This window comes from Crotalus tigris, unplaced genomic scaffold (genome assembly GCF_016545835.1).
Source record: "Crotalus tigris isolate CLP2741 ecotype Arizona unplaced genomic scaffold, ASM1654583v1 scf7180000020074.1721668, whole genome shotgun sequence".
NCBI lineage: Eukaryota > Metazoa > Chordata > Lepidosauria > Squamata > Viperidae > Crotalus > Crotalus tigris.
The window spans coordinates 1,141,264-1,165,697 of NW_024097846.1; the positions used below are offsets into that span (position 1 = coordinate 1,141,264).

General features: G+C 38.4%; 1 protein-coding gene across 10 annotated transcripts in view; it reads right to left on the reverse strand.

Annotated features, from left to right (window-relative positions):
• Window positions 1-974: 974 nt before the first annotated feature.
• The window catches only part of B3GALT1 (beta-1,3-galactosyltransferase 1), a 403,097-nt gene continuing 379,637 nt past the window's right edge, over window positions 975-24,434 (reverse strand). For 9 of the 10 annotated variants that reach the window (XM_039365432.1, XM_039365430.1, XM_039365428.1 and 6 more), the window contains one exon: window positions 975-5,388. In XM_039365432.1, coding sequence (XP_039221366.1) covers window positions 4,174-5,166 — 993 coding nt within the window. In that variant the 5' untranslated portion in view covers window positions 5,167-5,388 and the 3' untranslated portion in view covers window positions 975-4,173. Of the gene's footprint in view, window positions 5,389-20,957; window positions 20,980-24,434 lie in introns of those variants that run through there. The other variant, XM_039365438.1, reaches the window with a different exon arrangement.

Genomic DNA, 24,434 nt, shown 5'->3' on the forward strand with positions numbered 1-24,434 from the left:
TGGGGATAAGATAAAAGGGATTAAGCAGTTACCTTTCTGCTTAAAGCAACATCCATCTCCTTTGGCTGGCTGAATTATGTAGCTGCTGCACACGCTTTAGTAATTAAATAATAACATATATGGCCTACGCAGGGTATTTCATATACTTCTTTGATCACTGCAATCACTGAACACAATAAAAAGACATTCAGGACTCAGGGTGGACAATGTTTTTGAGTTAGTGAATTCTTGAGACCCTCTGGAGTCTTTCTAACAAAATAGTTGCATGGCTTTTCCCTTCACAGAATGATTGCCATGCTAAACATTGACCTGAAGCCCTCGCTTCCTAAAAGGTGTTTTGCCTGCAGTCTTCCCCTCAATTGACTAAGGATGCCCTCATCTCTCTCTCCCTCTCACTCTCTCTCCCTTATCCTTTGCTTCACCCACCCCATCCTAGACAACTAAGCATATGTTGGAACAAAACATGGGAGTGTACAGCCTTGTGCTGGGCTCTAAAGCATGTGTATCTGTGTCAAAGAAGGTTGGGAACTTAGTAGGTATTAATGAAGGTGTTCCTAGACATATCTCCAGTACTCGTGAATTATGATTTAATCCAATCATACTGTAAGCATGTTCAAAAAGATGCCAGCTGTCTAGTGGAATAAGACATCCAAATGTTCAATGAAGGGTGCCTAAAACAGGTCTTTGGTTCAGGATGCATTCAGTCACTGAAGCTTTCTACCCATCTCAAGGAATTAATCCTCTGATTCATTCTGGGTAAAATCACCACATTTGGTATATGGGAAAGAAGTGACTACAGTTCCCATCAATAATTTGGAAGGCCAAAGAAGGAGAAGTTCAAAGGATATCTAAACAATGTACCGTATATGCCGGTGTATAAGGCGACTTCCGCAAGCGCTAAAATTGGCGCCAAAGACGGGGGTTGTCTTATACGCCGAGTCGTCCTATACACCGGAAATACTGGTAGTTTCCGGTGTATAAGACGACGTTCTAGGAATGTGGCTCGGCGACAAAGACGGGGGTCGTCTTATACGCCGGGTCGCCTTGTACGCCGGCATATACGGTACATCTATTGGATATCTGCCCAACTTCAGATGCTACTTCTGAAAAAGAATGAATCTAGGGCAGCAACCAAAGTCTGCCTGTTGTTGGAATAATATAATCTTACAGGAGAAATTCCTCTTATTCATCCCATCTTCCCAAACCTACTCTAAAGCAATCAGGGCCGATGTAATGATTGCATGATAGGATTCATATAGAGAAGAGCCAAGGACATCTTACTGCTGAAATCCCCCATGAGAAGAATATATGAATCGGTGTTGCAGTAAAGATCCACTGTGCTGTTTCAGTTCATTCTTGGCTTCATGACAATGGCACAAAGAAGGGGGAAAGGGAAATGGAAGAGTAGTTCTGTATGCTGTTCTAGCCAAACAAAGCTATTGTATAAGCTAGAGAGATGTATGAAACTGAAATATGAAGGCAATTCAATCAAAACATCCTTTCAATTAATTTTACTGAACAGATTCAACACATCAGTTTGAACGGAGTGCCTTTCATATAGTTTCAGAATTCAGTGGAAGGTAGTACATGTATTCAAGCATCCAGATTATTAAGCCGCATTGATTGTGTCAGTTCCATCACAAATCTGAACCAGGTCAAATTGATTCCTAAAATCAAGTTGCAAATTTACATCAAATATATTAGCTGATTTGCACAGCCATAATTATATGCACAGCAAAGCAAGAAGCATTTATCACCTATTCATTCATTCCAAAATGTCTTCTGATTCTGATGCCCTCAAAAAAAAAAAAAAAAGCAAAAGTGTTACTAAATTATAAATATTTTTAAAATCCTTAGGAATGAAATGTAGCTTGAGATGCTGGAAAGATTCCAGAGATGGTCCAGAGATTGAGTTGAAAGTCTTCTCCTTTCCTCTTTCCCATACCCCCTTTTCCCCCCAGAATGTTCTTTAACTCTTAACAAAATGTAAATTTATGAAGAGAGGAAATTTAACATTCTCCTATTTTGTTGATGAAATTCTATCAATAGGATAGTTAACCATGTACCTTTTAGAAAATGGCCCATTGAAAACACAACGTAGAATAGCAGGGCTGGAAGGGACCTTAGAGACCTTCCAGTGTGAACCCTGCTCAAGGCAGGAGTTTTAGACCATCCCAGTCAAATGGCCACTGTATTTTTGAAAACCTCCAGTGATGGAACACCTGCAACCCCAGGAGGCAAGCTATTCCAGTGAGTTATTGCTTTCACTGTCAGAACATTTCTACTTTCTCCAAAGTTGGATCACTCTACCTCCCATGATTTCTTGCCCTCTGGTGCTTTGGAGAATATGTCAGTCACCAAACTGAGCTTGGGTTCCATAAACATGGTATCTTTTGGCTTTTAAAATGCTATGCATTACCACTGTCCACAATGTCAAATGGAGTTTTGTATTTTAAAATATCAGCATGCCTGTCAAATTGTGATGGATGTTGATTTCAAATGTCACTGTTGATAACGCCATTTGGAAGGGCACAAATGAGAAATAAATAGAAAGTGGTTTTCATTTTCATACATCCCTTTTGGGGGGAGGGGGGCTTCCTATTGAACTAATGGCCTTTTTAGTTCCCTCCCCCCGCTCTTCTTTGCAGCATACAAATCTATAATTCCAGTGGACACTTTTTATAATTCAAAATACACTTTGGCTCTTTAAAAAGCAAAGTGTTGCAATACACTATTACGTTTTTAACAGTGTTTCATTCAGAATTTTAGCTGTGAACTTTATCTTCCAATCCATAATTACGCATATTGTTTATTAGCATTTGGTTACATCACAGCAGTGTTAATTCCTTCCTTAGTTATGTGGCATTTCAATAGGTTTTTTTAACACTATTCCTGCAAATAAAGTGGAACAGTTATTTTCAATTAATAAACAACATTAAAAACAAGTATTTCAATTGTTAAAAGGGAAGTAATGACAGCATTTAGCAATTTCCCCATTTATACATATGTGAAATTTGAAATATCTCTCATCACTAAATTGACATTATTACCAATACCTTTTGACATCTTAATTTGTATGTGGCAAGGAGTAGATTTTGCATTTGGCAAGGTTGTTACAATGTAGAAAATTGTATATTACTACACTCTGGAGAATATTTTAAATTGGGATAGAGCAATCTAATCTGGAATGGTAGCCTAACAACTGTGAAGGGTGTGTGATCTCCATGCTTTGCAAAACAGAAGGAAAGAGATAGAAGTTTGTATCAACATATTTTTAAATTCCCTCTTCCACAGGATGGAGGTGTGGTAAAGGATATAGGTTCTATTGATACCTTGCTGTACCCCAATTCTTTTTAACCTCATTTAAGAAACTTGTCTAAGGTTTCCAAGAATTTTGATGCCAGATCAGCTGGTCTTGGATATTACTTACGACGACAATAGGAAGGCTACAATCTATTCTGAAGTCAGCCTCTCTCCAATCTTACTGAGGAAAATTAGATATCCCCTGGATCCAAAGGGATCCAAAGGCCTTCTTGTGTTTAAATGCTGAAATGTTTCTATATATAAAATAGTGACTTTTAAAACAAATTATTTTTAACTATGGTCCATTTATTACTTCAGCTGCTACTCGTATCTGAATTTAGGGGGAAATGTTTGGGTAATTGGACAGAAATCTACACAAGATGCATTCTAAATCCTGCAGAAGCAATAACTTTATACTGACAACTAGACTTGGACGAGAAAGTAGCATCTAATTTGGAATAGAGTCCTATCATGGCACCATTTCAGTTTGCACTTTTAAAATTAATTTCAATGAAGATGAATTTTTCTTATAACAATGACCCATCATTGCCTTAGAGAAGGGTTCCTTTCTGAGGGAGAAGAGTTCCTTTCTGAGGATCTAATGGAAACGAATTTTTATGTTATGCTTGTCCCTCGTCTTCTTATGCATATGCTTGACAGACTGGACAAGACAAATGCCTCTTCTGTTTGTTTGGCCTGATGTGAATAACACCATTATGTTAGGACCTGCAGTTTGTAAAACCAGAATAGCTGGGGAGACCATCCAACCAAAATATTATTAAGGTTTTTCCTCCTAAAAGTGAACACTCCATTGTCTGTTTGCTCTCTATTCATATAACAAGAACCAAAGTATTTACATCTCAAAAAGTCTTAACATCTGAGATGCTTCTTGCTGGACATATCATTCCAAATCCTGTGCATTTCCTCAGGGGATATCTGATGTACCGTAATAACACGCCGATATCTGCACAGGCTGTAGGCCATCTTCCAGTGATTGAAGCCACTGTTTTGGAAAGGATGGATGCCAAGCTTCCGCAGACAGAGTCCCACATAGACGTCCTCAAGATGAAGAAGTCTAGTATGGAGGGAAGTTTTGTAAATCATCTCTGCTACATCAGCAGAAAAAATATAGCCTGTGCCTGAGCAAAATGGCGGATAGTTGCTGTCAGGATACAAGTCCCTAGGCATGTACCATTTGCTCCGGACATCCCTGATGGGGCCTCCATTGATGACATAGCCAGTAAAGTACCTTCGTCTTGGTTTGGTGTTCGGTTTTAGCAACTTGTAAATAAGGTTGTCCATATTTACAAAAATGTCGCTGTCTGTTTTCATGATATACTTGGCTTTTGAACAAAATGTAGCCACCCACTTCATTCCCATTAATGTTTTCAGAGTCAGGTTATGATATGAGTCAATGAAATCTTCCACAATGATGTCATGAAAAATTTGACTTTCTTGCTCAACCATCTGGTTTAATACAGAATCTGTGTTTTTCCCCAGAAGAAAAAGAGTGGAAATCTTAATGCCTTTGAAGTTGTTCTCATCTCCCCAGGTCTCCCGGATGGCTTGTCGAGCATCAAACTCTTTGTGTGTTGTGCTGATCAGAATAACCAAAAAGGGAACATTCTTCTCACACTTCTCTGGCTCATTTATGAGAAAATCAAATGAATGAGGGTTTATTGGTCGAGTCCTTATGTTCCCAAAGGAAACATTTTTTCGAGCCATTGCGATGCTGTCGTACGTTTTGTGAACACTGTAAGATGAAGTGTAGGAGGAAGTGGGACGTGTTATGCTTAAGTACCACAAAGCACTTGCCCAACATACAACTGTCAAGACATATAAACACGAGACTTTTGAAGGCATTGTTCCTGAAGTTCTTCTAATTAACAGAATGAACCAATTGTCTTCTTGCCGCTTGCTTCCCTTGGTCTGACAGAGGCAGCATGTTATTTTTCAGATCTTAAACGTCTGACACAATAACTGTGTGCCACTTGCTCATCGAAATCCATGAAAAGGCTTTAAGAGGGATGTGTTTTCTTGCCCAGTCTAAGGATAACTTCCATTTCTTGGGCTGAGGTGTTATTTCTGAAAAACATAAATGAAAAAATGGCGTATTGGTAGTGCTGTTTTATTCTGATAGTCGAATAGCCTACCTGAAAGCTGATGTGAAAGGCTAAATTATAACCATCCCATTTTGTGCAGAACATAGTTAATAAGCAAAGTGATATGAACTTAAGAATCATGGTAAATAGTTCCAAATCATTCCTCCTATAAGATCTTCAGCAAACCTTAAAATATCCATCCCCAAATTAATATTTAAGTTGGTTTGATTTGGGGCAAAGTCCTAGCATGATTTAAGTCACATGAACAGCCATCTTACAAAAGGAATGAGAGAGCACAGCACAGAATTGTTGGAGCTAATAGATATTTAAGAGCAGTCTTAATCCACTGACAGTAATTGTAGTTGAATTCCATGGTCTGGGAATAAGATTGCACTGTTAATTATTGAAAGTACTTCTCTGCTGTATTTTCTCAGACAACTCTAAGAAGCTTAAAGGAAAACATATACAGTACTACATACTATAAAGGTCAACAAATAATTTATATTTATAGATGCTTCTATTTACATGCATTCTGTCTAAATCTGTAATAAAGTATTTACTATTACTCTACAAAGAATAATACTTTAAGATCTGATGATACTAAGTTTAAAAAGAGAGAAGTTTCACCAAACCTTGCAGGTCTGGATAAATGATAAGCATATATTATTAACAAATTCTAATAATAATAAAAATATTTTTCCTGTTGCAATTAGAGAATATTAAGCAGTGATAAATGTCAGACCTTATAAAATTTATCAAATGAGATTATGATATAGAATTTAGAATACAAAGTTTATTATGCTCATAGAACCAAAACGAAACATCACTATTGCAAGACTGCATAAACAGAGCATTTAGCAGGGCAGAGTTTTACACATAATATAACAAAACATAGTAATATTTAGGGTCACACAATTGCCTTTGTTGTCTAAATGCCAGCATATAAGATTATGAGGGCAGGAGGTAACAGATGTGGAGTCTTCTCATCTAAAAGATGGTTATAGATGGCTGCTCCCTTTTGGTTTTTTTTAGTATTGTCTGCATTCTGTTGATTGTTCTAAAGTAATAGAATTATTGTTTTAGCCCATATTGTCTTTGGCTTGGTGAGACAATGTGCAGTGCTAATAAGATCAACAAAGGCATGATTATTAGATGTTTAGCAGCAATCCCTATACAGGTAGTCCTGGTTTAATGATTGCAATTGGCATCTAGATCATTAAGTGGTTACAAAGTGAAAAAAAATCACATGATCACAACTGTATCCATGATTTTACTTCAGCTTTCCATCACTTTACAGCTCAGAAGACACAACCCTAAACAAATCGCAACAAAGGGTTGTGGAACTTCTCATGAAGAATCCGAATAAAATGGCAAATCTTATAGGCCTTTCTCCCCACTACCCCTCCCTTTGGAATGTTCAACCTGATGCTGTATGTACGTTCATTTGAGAGAAAGGGATTGCAAGAGAGTAAGCAGGCACTCCATGGAGAATAGACATTGAAGGAAATGCCCTAGACCAGGGGTGTCAAACTGCCGGTCTGTGGGCCGGTTGTATCATATGGAGGCCGTGCCCACACCAGCTCCGGCAATGCAAAAAAAGTCACGACATGTTGTGACACATCACATGACGTGGTGAGTTTGACACCCGTGCCCTAGAATGTCTGCATAAAATGATTAGGGTATTTGTCAATTTTAGTCAGCCGCTAAGAGCTGGCAGCGTGTTCTAATCAACTAATTAAAGCCCCAGAGCTGAGTTTTCTTAACTTGCAGTTAGCATTGTTTAGGGATGCACTACAGAGATAAGCAACTCAGGAGGGAGATAGCTTGTTTTGGCAATCTCTCTACTCTGCTGGAGAGGGGGAGAGGGAAAAAAAGAGGTCAGGCACAGGACAATACATACTAACTGAATGCAATGGGGAACATATGTCTGAGAGACTTGGCCCACAGAATTGCCAAGAGTCAGACACAACTAAATGGATACCATTATCATCATTGCTGCAAAGGTTGTAACTTTGGTCACAAAGTTACTTCTTCATTACTGTTGTAATTGCGAACAGCTGCTTTCTGAGGCAGTTGCTAAACAAGGACTATGTGTAATGAAGAAACTCATCTACCACCCTTAGTTTACATGAGATGGTAAGATTTATCTTTCTTTCCTAAAAAATATCCCCAGTATGTCATAAAGTTGGTTTCTTCCAGATGTCTCTGTAATTCCAAGACAAAATGGTTCATGCTAGGGAACGCTGTCAAACTGTATAGAGGTTGTACTGTTAAAAAGCTCTTTGGCCTTCAGAGGTTCATGTTGCAACCCAGAGGCATCTCAGAGGATCAATAATCTTTTAGGGTTCTGTTTCATATGAAACAGACACAGAAAACATTCAGACTTCACATTTCTAGTAAAATAAAATGATAGTTGCCATGGGAGGGCCCCTAGACAATAAGGCTGTTCTTTATAGTTGAGGATGCAAAGGTGAAACAAGAGGTGCTTTACTTCACAGAGCTGTGCTGCAATTCTTCAAACAGTCTGCATAGAAACAGACCTACTTATATGTCATGTCTTAAAGCCCAGCTTTGTTCTTTATTAACAAAGGTGTTGGTTTAAAATAGGACCCCTTGGTAACAAATCAAAACAAGGAAATTCTAAGAGTTGTAAGAAAAACCTTAAATAATGTTGCTGTTAAGATGATTTTTCAGTTTTTGTTTTTGTTTTAAATATGCCTTTATGAATGCTACTTTTCTAATTTATATTGCCAAAATCCAACTGAACCTAAGTCAGGGGTCTCCAACCTTGGCAACTTTAAGACTTGTGGACTTCAACTCCCAGAATTCCTCAGCCAGACATGCCAGCTGGGGAATTCTGGGAGTTGAAGTCCACAAGTTGTAAAGTTGCCACGGTTGGGGATCCCTGCTTTAAGTAACACTGCTTTAACTTTTCAGCTGCTGTTGAATTACAACTTTTAGTAGCACCAGCCAGCATGGCCAGCTTTAGGAACTTTAGCACCAGTTCAATAACCAGTTCTTGAAAATCACAGGTTCCCCAATCCTGCTTTAATTGGATTGAAGAAAATACACATAGACACACACATCATGATGATGTAGCTGTTGTTTCAAATGCTGAAATGATGTCTATTTCAGTTATTGATAACTAGGGTTGTTGATAGAAATCTGTAAGAGTCCACCAGCGTTATTAAGGAATTTATATACAACCCTTCAGGATAAGTTTTTAAGATATAAAAATCTTAAGAGATAATTAAAATAGTTTATACAATTTTTATTTTTTAATTTGACTTATTCTGATAGAAAATATAGTAAAATATATACGCCACATACATTTTAGGAATAGCAAGACTGGAAAAAAAGTCATTTGGAAATCAAAATTGGTGGTCAACTCTGTAATAATTGGAGATATATAGACCATATCAGTTTGTTAGCTGACTGTGAAGAAGATTTAGTTGTTATAAAACTAAAAAAATGGACTATGAAAAAGCAGGCTAAAGTGAAATATTAACTAGAGAAAAGTAATGCCAAACTGCACATAAACAGTTGACCGTGAAAAAAGTAGTAGAGAGTATTGTTTTTAATCAACACAAAAGATAAACAATGTATTGGAAAAATGTAATAGGAGATTAATCCCAGTGGAATAAGCTATGTCAAATTTAGATTAGATCAAGATTAGATCATGAGGGATCCAATGCCAACAGATATCACATCAATGGTCTTTTTAGTGGTAAAGGATGACTATGAAAACTGGGTTCTTTTGAAGAGTGAGGAAGATAAATGGGTATGATTGAATGATGAATTTGGAAACAGACTATGAGGATCATGGACTGGAAGAAGAGGCCATCAACCAATCCTGAACAAAGCAAAGACTGATGACTCACTTGAGGTAATGATCAGCCATCAGAAATTCACATTCTTTGGGCCCATGTAAGCTGACTATGGCGTCTAAAACATATTGTGACCAACAAGGTTGGAGGAAGAAGAAGAGAAGGAAGATGAGAGGGACAGGATTAAGGAGATTACTGTAATATCCTTGAAACAGCAGCGAGTAATTACTAAAAACAGACCAAGGTGGTGAGCATTTGCCAACCGCATTAGTGAGAGGCCAGCCTGAGTGGGTGGAGCCTAACTGACTTCCTAGCTTAATTGTGAAGAACTAAGCTTTAATGCAGAACCGGTATGGTCCTCTGAATGTACCGTAGATGAATGCCAAGATCCAGCATCACTTGGCATTAGCCAGGCTGGCAAGGCACTTGGGAGGTGTAATTAGGAACATCCAAATGCCTGCCTGCTCCCTGCTCTTCTTAATGGCTTTGCAATTGAGATCTGCAGGAGAAAACAATAGATATAGCATTTAATGAAACTAACTTTTAGCATAAACCTCAAGCAGGAAAGGAGGAACAGCAAGAATAATAGAAGCACTTTTCATGTTATGTGCTGGGTAGCATTGGTTCTTCAAAGTTTTGAGTGGGAGTCTTCTTCAGGCTTTCCCGGAGAAGGCCAGGAACAGAACATTGAAGTCTTCTGCATGCAAAATATGTACTTTGCCATTTCTTCACCTTTATACAAAATTGTATTTTTTCATATGTGTGGTCCCAGAAGCATCAACCTTTTGCTTTCCCCTTCCTCCAGCCTCCCTGAAGTATTCTTAGATGTCTCCCTGATTCTGTGCTGTATGTTAGGTCACCCATGATTACATCAATCACAATTGGTTCCAGCGCTAACATGTAAATTGCATCCCAGAGGGCTTATAAACTGATGCAAATTACACATTTCACCTTCAGTTACCATAGCCACTGAGATTAATTTTCAGCTGTGAGCTTGCCCAGCAAACCTTTCCCCTTCTTGTCTCTATTAAATATAATAAAAAGCTGGAGCAGCAAATACAAAAGGCCACTTCTGAGTTCTCTGAGCTCTTTTCTTTGCAAGTAAGAACTCTTTCAAGGCCTATTAACAAACACTTGTCTTCCCAATAACTGTTGACAGTATTTGCCACTAGTCACTTCAATTATCTCACAGTAATAAATCAGCCTTTCGGACATGTGGTTTCTCTGCTCCAGGTCTAATCTCTTTGATGTTCCTAAAGATGAGAATGGATGTGGCAGGCTGAGGGGCTTGATTTTCAGAAGGGATGATTATGGCCTTTATGGATACAGAAGCCTTTGCTGCAGCCAGGTTTTCATTAAAGGAACCACTTGAGAAACCCTGAAACTAACGCCAGGGCAAGGACAGCTGAAATAATACCAAAAATGTATGGGGAATAGGGAGGGAATCACTTACTAAACTGGATCATGACGTATCAACTCGAGATAAATCATTCCAAATGTTGGCATTAAAAGGACAACTTTCTTGGCAGAGTCCTGAAGATTGATTCTTTTTTTTTTATTGAAAATTTTTAAATTTTACAAAACAATACAGTTCCCTTCCCCGAGGCCCCCCCCAACCCTCCCATACCCTCCCCCGACCTTCCCAGAGCTGAATACAGGCTTAATTAAAGTTTTGCAAAAAATCTTAAAACAGATATAAACCATTAACAAGTCAAAATACATTAATTAAACAAATTGTGAAATAGTTAACAATAATATATATATAAAAAGACAAAAGTACAAGGAAATACAAGAAAATAGGAAGAAAGAAAAAAGAAAAAAGAAAGAAAAAAAAAGTAAAAAAAGAAAAAAAAATCTATAAAATATCTGAAATTTTAAATATGAGTTACTGAAAAGCTAAATAATATTTTTTTATATCCAACTTGTGTTGTATAAAGTCTATCCATTTTTTCCATACCAAAAAATACTTCTCTTGCGATTGGTCTTTTAAGAAAGCCGAAATCTTTGCCATTTCCGCCAAATAAGAAACTTTAAAAAACCACTCTTGCAAAGTAGGCAAGGATTCCTTCTTCCAACATTGCCCTACTAACAACCTTGCCGCTGTAATTAAATTTAGCATCAATATAGCCTCTTCAGTATCACAATCAGAAACAATACCTAACAAAAACAATTGTGGGGTAAATTTTACCCTTCTTCTAAAAATTCTTTGGATATTCCACCATATCTTAATCCCAAAAGCTTTTATATTTTTACATGACCACCCGATATGATAATAAGTGGCATCCGAACATCCACATCTCCAACATTTAGGCTGTAAGTCAGGATACATACGAGACATTTTTTGTGGATCAAGGTGCCATCTATAAAACATTTTGTAAAAATTTTCCCTTAAGTTTTGGGCTTGTGTGAATTTAACATTCCTCACCCAAATAATTTCCCAGGTATCTAATAGAACCGGTTCATCAAAATTTTGTGCCCATTTAACCATACATTCTTTAATTAATTCTACTTCTGAATCCAGTTCTACTAACACCCCATAGATTCTCTTAATATGGCTTCGTCTTTGATCTTTTATTTGTTTTAATAAATTCTCATCTTCTCTAAGCAAACCCACATTACGATCTATCTTCCACCTCTCCACTATTTGTCTATAATGAAACCATGAGTAATTAATATTTTTTTGTATTAAATCTTCCAAAGATTTTAATTGCCAATTTTTACCATCCCATGTAAGTAATTGTACATAAGAAACACTATCCATCTTAACTCCTCCAAGATTGATTCTTGCGGGACAAAGCAGGAGTTGTGTTTAACTGGGAAAAAGATTTAGATGTATCTGAAGGTCTGCTTGGAGAAAATGGCAGCTACTCCGTTAAATAGTAAATTGTAGATTTTATTGTTACCAGTTATATTTCCTTATCCCTATTGAACATCACTGGTTATAGCAGCAGGGAAATGATCAATGTGGTGGTCCAGGAGAAGATTTGAGTTTTGAACCTACTTTCCCCACTATATGCATGGAGAGGACTCAGAGCATGGGAACTTGATTTAAAAAGTAATAAAAGCTAAAGAAATGGTCAAGATACTAAAACCCTTGATTTTTTTATTTTTTATTTTTATTTTTGTCAAGGAAGGCTTTCACTCCTCATTCTTGCACCTCTCCCCATAATCTTCCAATTAATTCCTAATTTCAACTCTGATCTTAGGCAGGTGATGCCAGGCTAAATGGGAATAAAATTAGGTCTGATCACAAACTCACTTGCTCATAGCAATTCAAAACTGCAAAAAAATAATAATGTATCTATTCTGAAAGGACACCAGAAGCTGGGATTTTAAGAAATAGTCCTTTTAGCTCTCCTTGAAAACAGATAATAATAATAATAATAATAATAATAATAATAATAATAATAATATCTACATCTGCCTATCCCAGGTCCTGGGTAAGGACTCGATAGGTAGACAAAATGCCAAATCCAGTCTGAACATCTGGCTGACTGTGCGATGATTGAGAATAATAATAATAATAATGATGATGTTGGAAAGGAGCTTGGAGGTCATCTAGTCCAACCCCCTGCTCAGGCAAGAAACCCTATACCATTTCAGACAAATGGCTGTCCAATCTCTTCTTAAAAACCTCCAGTGTTGGAGCATTCACCGTTTCTGGAGGCAGGTTGTTCCACTGGTTAATTGTTCTAACTGTCAGGAAGTTTTTCCTTAGTTCTAGGTTGCTTCTCTCCTTGATCAGTTTCCACCTGTTGCTTCTTGTCCTGCCTTCAGGCGCTTTGGAAAATAGCTTGATTCCCTCTTCTTTGTGGCAGCCCCTGAGATATTGGAACACTGCTATCATGTCCCCCCTCGTCCTTCTCTTCATTAAACTAGACATACCCAATTCCAGCAGCCATTCCTTATATGCTTTGGCCTCCAGTCCCATAGTCATCTTTGTTGCTCTTCTCTTTACTCTTTCTAGATGAGTCTCAACATCTTTTTTACATTGTGGTGACCAAAACTGGGTGCAGTTTTCCAAGTGTGGCCTGACTCAGACATGGCTGAGAACTATGTAGCAAAAGCAAGGAGACTACTCAAATCGTTCTCTTTCTCTTAGCTTCTACTGTTTTTTAAAATGAAGAGAGAAGCTGCATATTAGAGGTCAGGTAAAGGAACTAAGTTACATCGTTCGTGAGCCTCTGATGAATGGTTGCAATCTACGAGCAACTTAGCAAGCCCAGGGCAGAGACTTTTGGTTCAGGAAATGCATTTATCTTGAGTAGCATAAGTATCCACATTTATCTAGAAATAAATAAAATTACATTGATTATGACACTATATTTTAAGTCTACTCAATCTCTAGTTATTTTTTTATGTAAACGCAATGATTTTGGGTGTTAGGCAACAGGCCTTGATCATATTATAACTATCTTTTCAGGAGTAAATTTCTACTGCAAGTTCTTTTGAGATGCTGCCTGTGGCTTTCACAATCCTAAGTGTAATCCCATGATCAAAGGCAAAAGAGGAGGTTGAAGAAAAAAAACACCACTTCCATTATAATTGAACCCCTTTCCAGAGAGGAATAAAATGTGGACAACCACTGCGCACAGGGTGCTTTTGATTGAGTCAAGAGTTTCAAACCTCTTGTATAACAAATGGAAAATGAAAACGGTCACCAAGGAGATGTACCAGCAAGTAGTGAATATCTGCAGAAAGGAAATTAGAAACACTAAAATACAAAAGGACGTGGTAAAATATGCTAAAATCCACATAAAGAGGTTTTTCTTTTTCTTTTTGGTGATGTCAGTAGAAAAAGAAAGGCATAGATAGTTGGGGAGATAGCAAAGGTCTTCAATTTCCTCTCTGCTTCAGTCTTTTTATCTAGGTGGAGGTGCTGCTCATGTGGATCTATACCAGTGGTGGCGAACCTATGGTATGGGTGCCAGAGGCGGCACTCAGAGCCCTCTCTGTGGGCACGCGTGCCATCGCCCCAGTCCTAGGCTTTCAGCTGGGTTTTATAAAGCCTTTTCACTTTAGGCCTCTGCCACCATGTGCAAAAAAAAAAAAGGTTCAATCAATCAGTCAATTTCAACTTCTCGCTGGAAAAAAAAAAGATCTTGCAAAGTTGGAATTGATTGATTGAACTTTTTAGTCCCACCCAATCTGCTGTTACCACCACAGCCATGCCCACCCAATGGGCCATACCTACCCAATGGACCACACCCACCCAGCACCCGACAATGCATAAGTGGGTTTTGGGTTGCAGTTTGGGCACTCGGTCTCTAAAAGTTTCGCCATCACTGATCTATACAGAACAATCAACAAGGGAGGGAATGGCAATACCAGTTAAGTAAAGGGCTTGTTAGAGAGCAGTTGGTTACCGTGAGTGAGGTTAAGTCTCCAGAACAGGACCAGACTCATTACAACTAGGAGTCCTGAAGCAGCTTACAAGATGTCACCTTGGAGCCTCTTGCTAGGGAGGATAGGGATGGTGCCAGAGGATTGGAGAAGGGTGACATATTTATAAGCTACTCGGATGATGAATTAGAAAATATGACAGATAAACAAAGATGTGGGGATAGCCCATAGCTCAGAGGACACTAATCAACATTCAAAAAAAGCCTGACAGTTGAAAAGATGAATTTCAACAGTGACACATGTTCTTCCATTTAAATAAGCAAAATCAAGGGCAGGGGGATAAGATGGGGGGGGGGAACCATATTGGGAAGCAGTATGTTGAAAAGGATTCTGGATCCCTTACGAGGTGAACATGAGCCCACAGTGTTGGAACTTCAAAAAAAAAAAAAAGCAAATTTTTGGTCGAATCAACAGAAGAAATATAAGGATCAAGTTCATCCTTCTTCTGTGTTGATCAGACTGCAGCTACAGTATTGGCACCACATTTTAGGAAATACAAATCGGAACATGTTCAGAGAACAGAAACCAAGGAGTAGGGCTGAAAGGGAAAAGTGTCCAAAGATTGTCATGTAGAAGATGGGACCGAATTGTTACAGAAGACAGAGAAGAAATGTTTACAAGAAAGGGAATTTTTGTTGGAAATTAAGAACACTTTCTATGGTAAAAGCAGTGGAACTGCCTATCTTGGAAGGCAGTGGGGTCTCCACTGTATTGAGACGGAGATGGAGGACTCAACTGGGTATGCTGTAGCAATGGATCTCTGCACTAGTCAAGGGAGTTGGTCTCAAAGGTTCTTCTATTTCTTCCATTCTGTGATTCTACGAGACTAAGGTCTCATGGTCCCAGCCACCATCGCCAAAATAAGGAATGCTGCTCTGTAATTTAGCTACCTTTGAAAAACTGCAGGATGCTAAAGAGAACCTTTGGAAATAAAATTTAACTTGTTAATTAGAGACTTTGCTCATAATTTGACTTGGGTATTATTAAAGATGCAGTGTTCCATTCTTTATTAGGCCTTGAGGCTTTGACTCCTTGGAGAACTAGTCTTTGCTTATTCCTTGGCTCTTGGGTCAGCATATTCACAGGAGGGGATTGATCATCTTGGTCCAGGATGTTGAAAGGCTGGTCTTGAAAAATGTGCTGAAGTGGGTGGTTGCCAGGCTGTCAGGAATGAGATCGATTATCTGGATTGCTTTCACTTTCACTCCCTGCCTACCTTTCAGCACCTTGGTCATTTTGATAGATAGTCCTCCCTTAAAGGGAGAATTGTTTTCTCCCAGTGGATCTTTTGTGGCTTAGATTCTTATGCATTCCAAAGGTGCTTTTTTCACAAGGCAACTGGACTTTCTTGTTTTTCTTTGAAGACGTTTCACTTCTCATCCAAGAAGCTTCTTCAGCTCTGACTGGATGGTGGGGAATGGAAGGATTTGCAGACAGCTGTTTATTTGCATTCTTTTAGCCAGTTGTTAATGCTACCTGGAGGCTTATCTGTGTCTTCAGAGTCACCTTAGTAGTGCAAATGTTGAGAGAGGGCTGTTCAGTTTTGACACAGATGGCTTCTTTGACCCCTCCTTCATAGACATTCTTATGCATTCTTTACTACGCATTCATGTGATTGTCCCAACAAAGCATATCTAATAATCAGATACAATTTTACTCCATAATGGCAAATAACTGCAATCCCTTCTTCACATCTGACAGAAATCTTAATGGTTTATGAAATGAAAAATTAATCATGTACCTTTTTTAAAAGAAAGTACATTGAATGGCGTTTAATCAATGCAGTGAAAAAATTTAAATATTGTATTTTTCTTGGTACCTAATTGACTTAGAGGGAGGAAAGAAACTGTACATGGTTTTCTTTTTTATCTCCAAGTCTAGAGGGCCAATTAACTTCATTAATCACATTTTACAACCACCTCTACCAGATGGTCGTAGAACTGTGATTTCCATGATCAATTATTTTCCAGTCAAGGGAGGTTCTTGAAATAAAATGTGAAACTCTCTAGCTCTTCAATTCATCCCCATTGCTGTGGCTTCTGTCATCATTCTGATTATGGCTGAAACCTCCTATTAATACAAATAGTTCTACGGTCTTTGAACATATCCGCTGGCTGGTGTGGGTATTCCCCTGCTTCCTCCAGGGCCAATACCTAATTGGGTTACAGGGCTTAGTAGGGCCACCTGTTACAGAAATCAGACAAATAAGAAACTCAGAGGAAAGGGTGGTTTTAGAACTGGAGTAATACAGCATTCATTATGAAATAAAGTGTTCATAAAAGGAAAGGAGAGAGTTGTTTTTGGAAGGAGAAGATACTGCTTTGTGTTCCTTAAAATCTAAGCAAGTGCTTCCCCACTGGAGAAGGGCAAAGTTCTATTGCAATTAAGAATATTAATGCTTCCAACCTTCCATGGACAACGTAGGGGAACTATGCTATTTTTTAGTTCTTGTTTATAAACCCATAGATTTAAACCCCTAAACATAACAGTGATAAACATATTATCTAGAACAGGGGTAGGCAATCTTGGCTCTTTTATGACTCGTGGACTTCAACTCCCAGAATTCCTGAGCCAGCATGGCTCAGCTTGGAAACCTTTCCCTTTCCCCTCAGCGTGGCTGGCTCAGGAATTCTGGGAGTTGAAGTCCACGAGTCATAAAGGAGCCAAGGTTGCCTACCCCTGATCTAGAAGAAGAAGAAAAAATCAGTGCATATAAATTAGAGAACAATTAAGGCTGGGAGGCATACAGCTTAAGGTTTTTTGTTTTTTGTTTGCTTTGTCCATACAGATCATTCAGATCATGAATGTACAGCTAATTAGATTATTTGATTCAGTGTTTTGTAAAAAAAACACACTCTCTTCTTTGATATTTTGCTAACATCAAAGAGATGCTCTGGCAAAATTTCTCTCTTGTAGTTTGAGGAACACAATTTTGGAAGGCAGCAAAGGATGCAAAATATGGTTGTCCAACCAGCTGCTAAATCTACACCTTTAGGCTGATTGTGAATGCCACTAAGATGTTTCTGCTGAGGCCCACCTATGCTTGTGTGCTTTGGAGAACCTGCAAGATAATTTCTCTCTTCCATCTGCTCATTATCCTCATTCTCCTTGCATATTTCCTGGGTAGGATAACTAGGAAACCATGACCAGGACATTTTCTATATCTCTAACAGGACAGAAAAGTCCTGCCCATAATGATGTAGGTACAAATTAAGCATCCTACCTGGATGCTGGAAATGTTTCCAACAAAGCAGGGTAACAAGGAACATGGTTGAACGCAAGCTACAATAGCAATGTATTTCAAATGTATATATCTCAGTTGTTGCTTGCTTTTTCCTAGGACACGCCCTTATACTGAGTCAGAGCTGTGGATGATTTGCCAAGGTAAGTTATATCCTCCCTTACTGACAATTCACCTTGGAGATACTGAAAACTAAATCTTGCTGCATGAAACTACCAGATACTTGTGCTTATCAGGAAGAAAAAGGCATGCAAATTGCAATATGAATAAACATAGGTTTAAAACAAAACAGCATACACTAATGGTAGAAGACTAAATCTTTCAGTCATAATAATTAATAATTAACTGATGAGCTTTTTCAAATACACATATTATCACTCCCATGTCTTTGGAAGTTACATATAAATATGACTTAGGTTCTCACCCTCATATAACCATGTTGGGTTAGTCATTTTCTTTCAGCTCAACCTGCCTGACAGAGCAAGCAGGATAAAATTTGGGGAGAACCTCATCCTTACTCTGCTGAGCTCTCAGAAAAGGGAAGATATAAATGCACTAAACAAATGGGCAGTTTTATCACCTTTGAATCTTTTATTTCAACAGTGATAACTTGGGTAGGTTTGTAGCAAGGATTAACAAGTCAGCTGACTGCACATTATTACAGTCTTAATCTAATGCAATATTTCTCAATCTCAACTTCTTTAAGATGCGTAGATTACAATTCCATACTGGCTGGGGAATTCTGGGAGTTGAACCCCACACATAGTTACCACGTTTGAAAAACGCGGATCTGAAGCATCCTTGACCACAGACCTTCCACGCTTAGAGATGAATGAAATCATCTCCTTTTCATTACAGATAAGTAAAGTACAGTGTTCTTAGATTTGTTGAAAATCTGGCTGGCCAAAGGAGAGGTAAATGGGCAGAAGGTGGGCATATCGAAAATAAAAAGCAAAAGTGTTAAATCCTTTAATTAAATAGTTGTACCAAACTCCTGGTGTAGGATAAATTACATATTGCGTGTCTCCATTTTAGTGACTGATAGAAACCGGGCTACGGAAATTGTCCAAAGACCTTTTCATTTCCCCCCACCCCCCAGGTTTTTAAATTATCAGCACAACACTCTTCTGCTACTTGCCATTTGTACCTTTATTTAGCTATTTTGTAACTACAGTGTCTTAATGTTCTTACTTTAATGAGGTTCTTTTTAGTTTGAGAATTATTTCTTTACTGCAAACTGTATTTTTTTTAAAGGATAGGGATAACTCAAAATGTAGAACAATCCCTCTAGAGCAGGGGTAGGCAACCTTGGCTCTTTTATGACTCGTGGACTTCAACTCCCAGAATTCCTGAGCCAGCATGGGCTCAGGAATTCTGGGAGTTGAAGTCCACAAGTCATAAAAGAGCCAAGGTTGCCTACCTCTGCTCTAGAGTCTAGAGTGATGAGTTGGACGTTGTGGCACCATTGCTTGAAGTAGTGATGGTGGTTTTAAGAAGTTCTTCCTTTACAAAAGAGGTGCAAGAGAAGAGAACAGAGTTGAAAAAAGCAATTTGCATCTCTTTTTTTTTTAAATCCGCTAGTAGCACCTTCCTTGGGGAAAATAACGAGAGCTTTAAAAAATATTAGTTCTCTAAGCATTTCTGAGCTTCTATGACAGTGTTTCTCAACCTTGACAATTTTAAGGCATATGGACTTCAACTCCCAGAATTCCACAGCCAGCATTCTATGAGGATGGCAGGGAAGTAATGAAAACAGCTAGACCAGGGGTAGGCAACCCAAAACACTTAAAGAGCCACTTGGACCCGTTTCCCACCAAAAACAAAACACTGGGAGCCGCAAAACCATTTTGATATCTAAAATGAAGATAACACTGCATATATCCTTTTTTACCTTTATTATAGGTGTGTGTGTGTTTGTGTGTGTGTGTTTGTGTGTGTGTGTATATATATATGTATATGTATATAGGTCTTTGGTTGTTCGGGTTTTCTCCCGCGTAAAATTGGAAGTGTCTTGGCAACGTTTCGTCGAAACGTTGCCAAGACACTTCCAATTTTACGCGGGAGAAAACCCGAACAACCAAAGACCTATATACAAATACCCGCGAAAACCTCAGAAAACATGTATATGTATGTATATATATATATATACATACACACACACACACACACACAGGTAAAAAAAGGATATATGCAGTGTTATCTTCATTTTAGATGTCAAAAGGGTCTCTCTCTCTCTCTCTCTCTCCCTCTCTATCTGTCCTTGGTCTGCCACTCCTCTTCCCCCGCTCTCTTTTTTTCTCTCTCTCTCTTTCCTCTCTCTCTCTCTCTCCCTCTCTCTCTTTCTCTCTCTCTCTTTCTCCCCCCCTCTCCTATCTGCTGCTCACCTGACAAGCTTCAGGCTGTTGTCCAACAAGATCAGGGGTAGGCAACTTCGTCTCTTTTATGACTCATGGACTTCAACTCCCAGAATTCCTGAGTCAGCCTAGCTGGGCTAGCTAGCTCTCTCCTGCCCTTCCTGCTTCCTGCAGAGACGCAGCGAAGGGAGGAGTTCCACCCAGTAAGCTTTTCAGCTCCTCGGAGAACACTGTGAGTGCACTCTCTTTTTTACACACACACACACACACACACACACACACACACACACACAGAGAGAGAGAGAGAGAGAGAGAGAGAGAGAGAGAGAGAGAGAGAGAGAGAGAGGCAGGGAAGCGCAATTGCCTCTCTCTGTCTCTGTCTCTCTCTGCAAAGGCAGAGGAGGCTGGGAGCCGCAGGGGAAGGCTCAAAGAGCCGCATGTGGCTCCGGAGCCGCAGGTTGCCGACTTGTGAGCTAGACAATTGAAACAAAACAAAACAAAATTTTGTAAGAACAGGGAAAATAATCAACCAAATATAAAGAGAGTTTATTTTTGCTTCTTGCCAAATTGGGGGCAAGAGAACCTTTTCTAAAATAACATACTAAGCTTTGAGGGCAACAAACTACATCTTCTCCAGTAGTTTAGATACTATTTTTTTGAACCTGGTTCTGCTCCAAAGAGGCATTTACTCCACAGACATTATCTTCACATTTGCAGAAAATCTCACCTTTGGCTTGTTCAGGCCTCCCTTTCTTTCTAGCATTTCTTCAGTTGGAGCTTTCCCAATCTGACGTAGTTGGGCTTCCCTTCACCCTGATCTTCTAAATATTCATTTCCATGACACCAAGAATGGGAGCAAAAACCTCAACTGGTGGTATAATAGCTAGTGGAAAAAAATTAAGATTAAGCTATTGCTTGAGGTAGGGGGTGGGGGTGGGGGAAGCATGAACATCAGCCATCTCACCAGGTTAAGACAGAGCTTTGTATGAAAACTTCTGGCAGTGCTTCATTCAGTGTTTATTATATATTACAGATTTGTGGGAACACTTTCCCCTTAGAGCATGTGCCTGTCCTATCTAGATCTGAGAAGATGAGCAAGCTCCAGGTCCCATCCCTGAAATCCTGCCATTAGCGGGACCCTGGAAGCTTGCCTTTTCTGTGGTGGCCCCTGACTTATGGAAACCCACTTTCTGTGATCCAGCAGGTTCCATAGCCTGTGGGAACCTGACCTTTTACTGGGATAGAGTGCGGATGTCTGGAGTTGGTTAAGGAGAATCCCAAGGGGATTGTTGAGGTGCTAGGTTTTGTCTTGGTTTTATTATTTTATGGTTTATAGGTTTATATAGTTCTGGGTTGTTTTTTTTTATTGAAAAGTTTTATAAAAATTACAGTATACGCCCCAAAGCCCACCCACCCTAAACCCCCCTCTCCCTCCTCCACTTCCCAGAGCTGAGTACAGGGTTACAAATATAATAATCAAACTCTAACTAACATTAACCAACTATATAAAGAACCAACTCCATAATGCGCTTTAACTCCCCTTTAACATAGGTATAAACAAGTTAAAAATAAACATAATAATATAAACAAGTCGATATTATTAAATAACACAATATCCAAATTGTTAAACAATACTAATACTAAAAATAATGATAAAACTAATAAAAATTCTACTATAATAAACTATTAATAATAATAATACTCTAAAATTTACTCATAAACTAAATGGAACTTTTTAGTCCCATATTTATTCTGAATATAATCTATCCATCTTCTCCAGACCAAAATGTATCTTTCTTGTGAATGATCCTTCAAGTAAGCAGAAATTTTCACCATTTCTGCTAAATTTGACACTTTAAGCATCCATTCTTCTATAGTAGGCAAAGAATCCTTCTTCCAATATTGCCCTACCAATAACCTTGCAGCTGTTATCAAATTCAACATCAAATTAATTTCTTTAGCATCACAATCTACAATAACACCCAATAAAAATAATTGTGGAGTAAACTTTATCTTTCTCCTAAAAATCTTTTGAATGTTCCACCAAATCTTAATCCAAAAATCTTTTATATTTCTACAAGTCCACCAGATATGAAAATAAGTAGCATCCAAGCTACCACATCTCCAACATTTGGGCTGTAAATTAGGATACATACAAGACAACTTTTTAGGATCCAGATGCCATCTATAAAACATTTTGTAAAAATTTTCTCTTAAATTTTGGGCCTGGGTAAATTTTACATTTCTAACCCAAATTACCTCCCATATATCCAATGGAATCGGTTCTTGAATATTTTGGGCCCATTTTACCATACAATCTTTAACTAAATCCATTTCCGAATCCAATTCTATTAAAGCATTATAAATTCTCTTTATATGCACTCGATTTTGATCTTTAATTTGTCTTACCAAATTCTCATCCATTAAGGTAATACCAACCTTTTGATGTAACTTCCACCTAACTAACAATTGATTATACTGAAACCAAGATTGTACAATATTTTCTTGCTTTAACTCAACTAACGGTTTTAATTGCCAATCATTCCCTACCAGTCTAAGTAGTTCCTTATAAGAAATCCTATCCAAATTCACACCCATAGATACCCCTTCTATCACGTGTCCAGGAATCCTGTTCTGGGTTGTTTTTGTTGTGATGGAAGAAGAAGGAGGAGGAGGGAGAGGAGGAGGGGAAGGAAGGAAGGAATTGATTACAAGAAGGCATCAGACTTCCTGCCACATGACTGGATAATCAGGTGCCTAAAAATAACGGGAGCCAGTAGAAACATTAGAAGCTTTGTGCAAAGAACAGTGGCACAAGGGTGGACATAGTTGCTGGTGAACGTAATAGACCAGGAGAGGTTAATATCAAGAGAAGAATCTTTCAAAGAGACTCACTATCACCACTACTGTTATTGCACTGATTCCTCTATCAACAATACTGAACAAGTCAGACCGTGGCTATCAAATGTCAAAAATATCTACCAGACTATCCCTACTTCCTTTACAATAAATGATCTAAAGCTGCATGGGAAAACACCATCTGAAATAGAATTGCTGATCAACACTTTCCAAATATACAGTCAAGATATTGCAATTGAATGTGACTGGTCAAATGTACTGCATTGATTTCCATGGGAGAAAAACTGAAGAAATCAAGATTATATATGGAAATAATATTAAGAGTTTGAATGAAGAAGATCACTACAAATATCTGGGCATGCTTCAGGCTGATAACATCAAACACAATGAAACCAAGACAAAAGTTAGGAGTGAATGTTTGTAAACCACCTAGAGTCACCTCTAGACAAGATGGGTGGCACACAAATCAAACCAAGTAAAATCAATAAATATAAGTTTGAACTTCTTAAAATCTAAATTCAGTGGTAGAAATACCAAGAAGGCAATTAACACATGGGCAATTCCAGTCATTAGACATACAGAGAGAATAGTGGACTGGACTCAAGTTGAACTAGAAGCCCTGGATAAGAAAACTAGAGAAATAATGACTGTCTATCCATGCATCAATGTTGATGGACTCTATTTACCAAGGAGCATTGTGAATAAGGAATATTGCAAGTATACTAAACAGTTGAAGAAGAAGAAGAAAAAGGGCATTGGAAGAATATCTGAAGGACAGTGAAGAAGATGCTCTGATGCTGGTGTACACCATGAAAGCTTACTGAATACAAAAAAACTAAATTGGCCTATAATCAAGATAGAAAAGAGACATGGCAAGGCAAAGTATTACAGTATACTGAACACTGGCAGTCAAAGCAGATAACAACAAGACCTGGCAATAGCTAAGAGCAGAAAAGTTGAAGAAAGAGCCAGAGAGTAATTCTGGTTATACAAAGCCAGAATTGAAAACATACAGACAACAAATGCCCCTTCTGCAAACAAACAGAAGAAACAGCTGCTGCAAGAAGACTACATAGACTGACTACTAACAACAGCATGACAAAGTAGCAACTATGAAGATCTGCAGGAAATAGCAGTTGCCTTGCAAGCAAGAACTGGTGGGAGCACAAAACACATAAACTAATGGAAAAAGAAGAAGTTAAAATGTGTTCTGGAACTTTAGAATTCAAACTGAGAAGCACCTGCCACATAACACTCCAGACATAACAACCATCGATAAGAAAGACAAAAAAGTCTGGATAATGGAACACTGCAACACATTACTTGGCACTTCCAGTCTATTCTG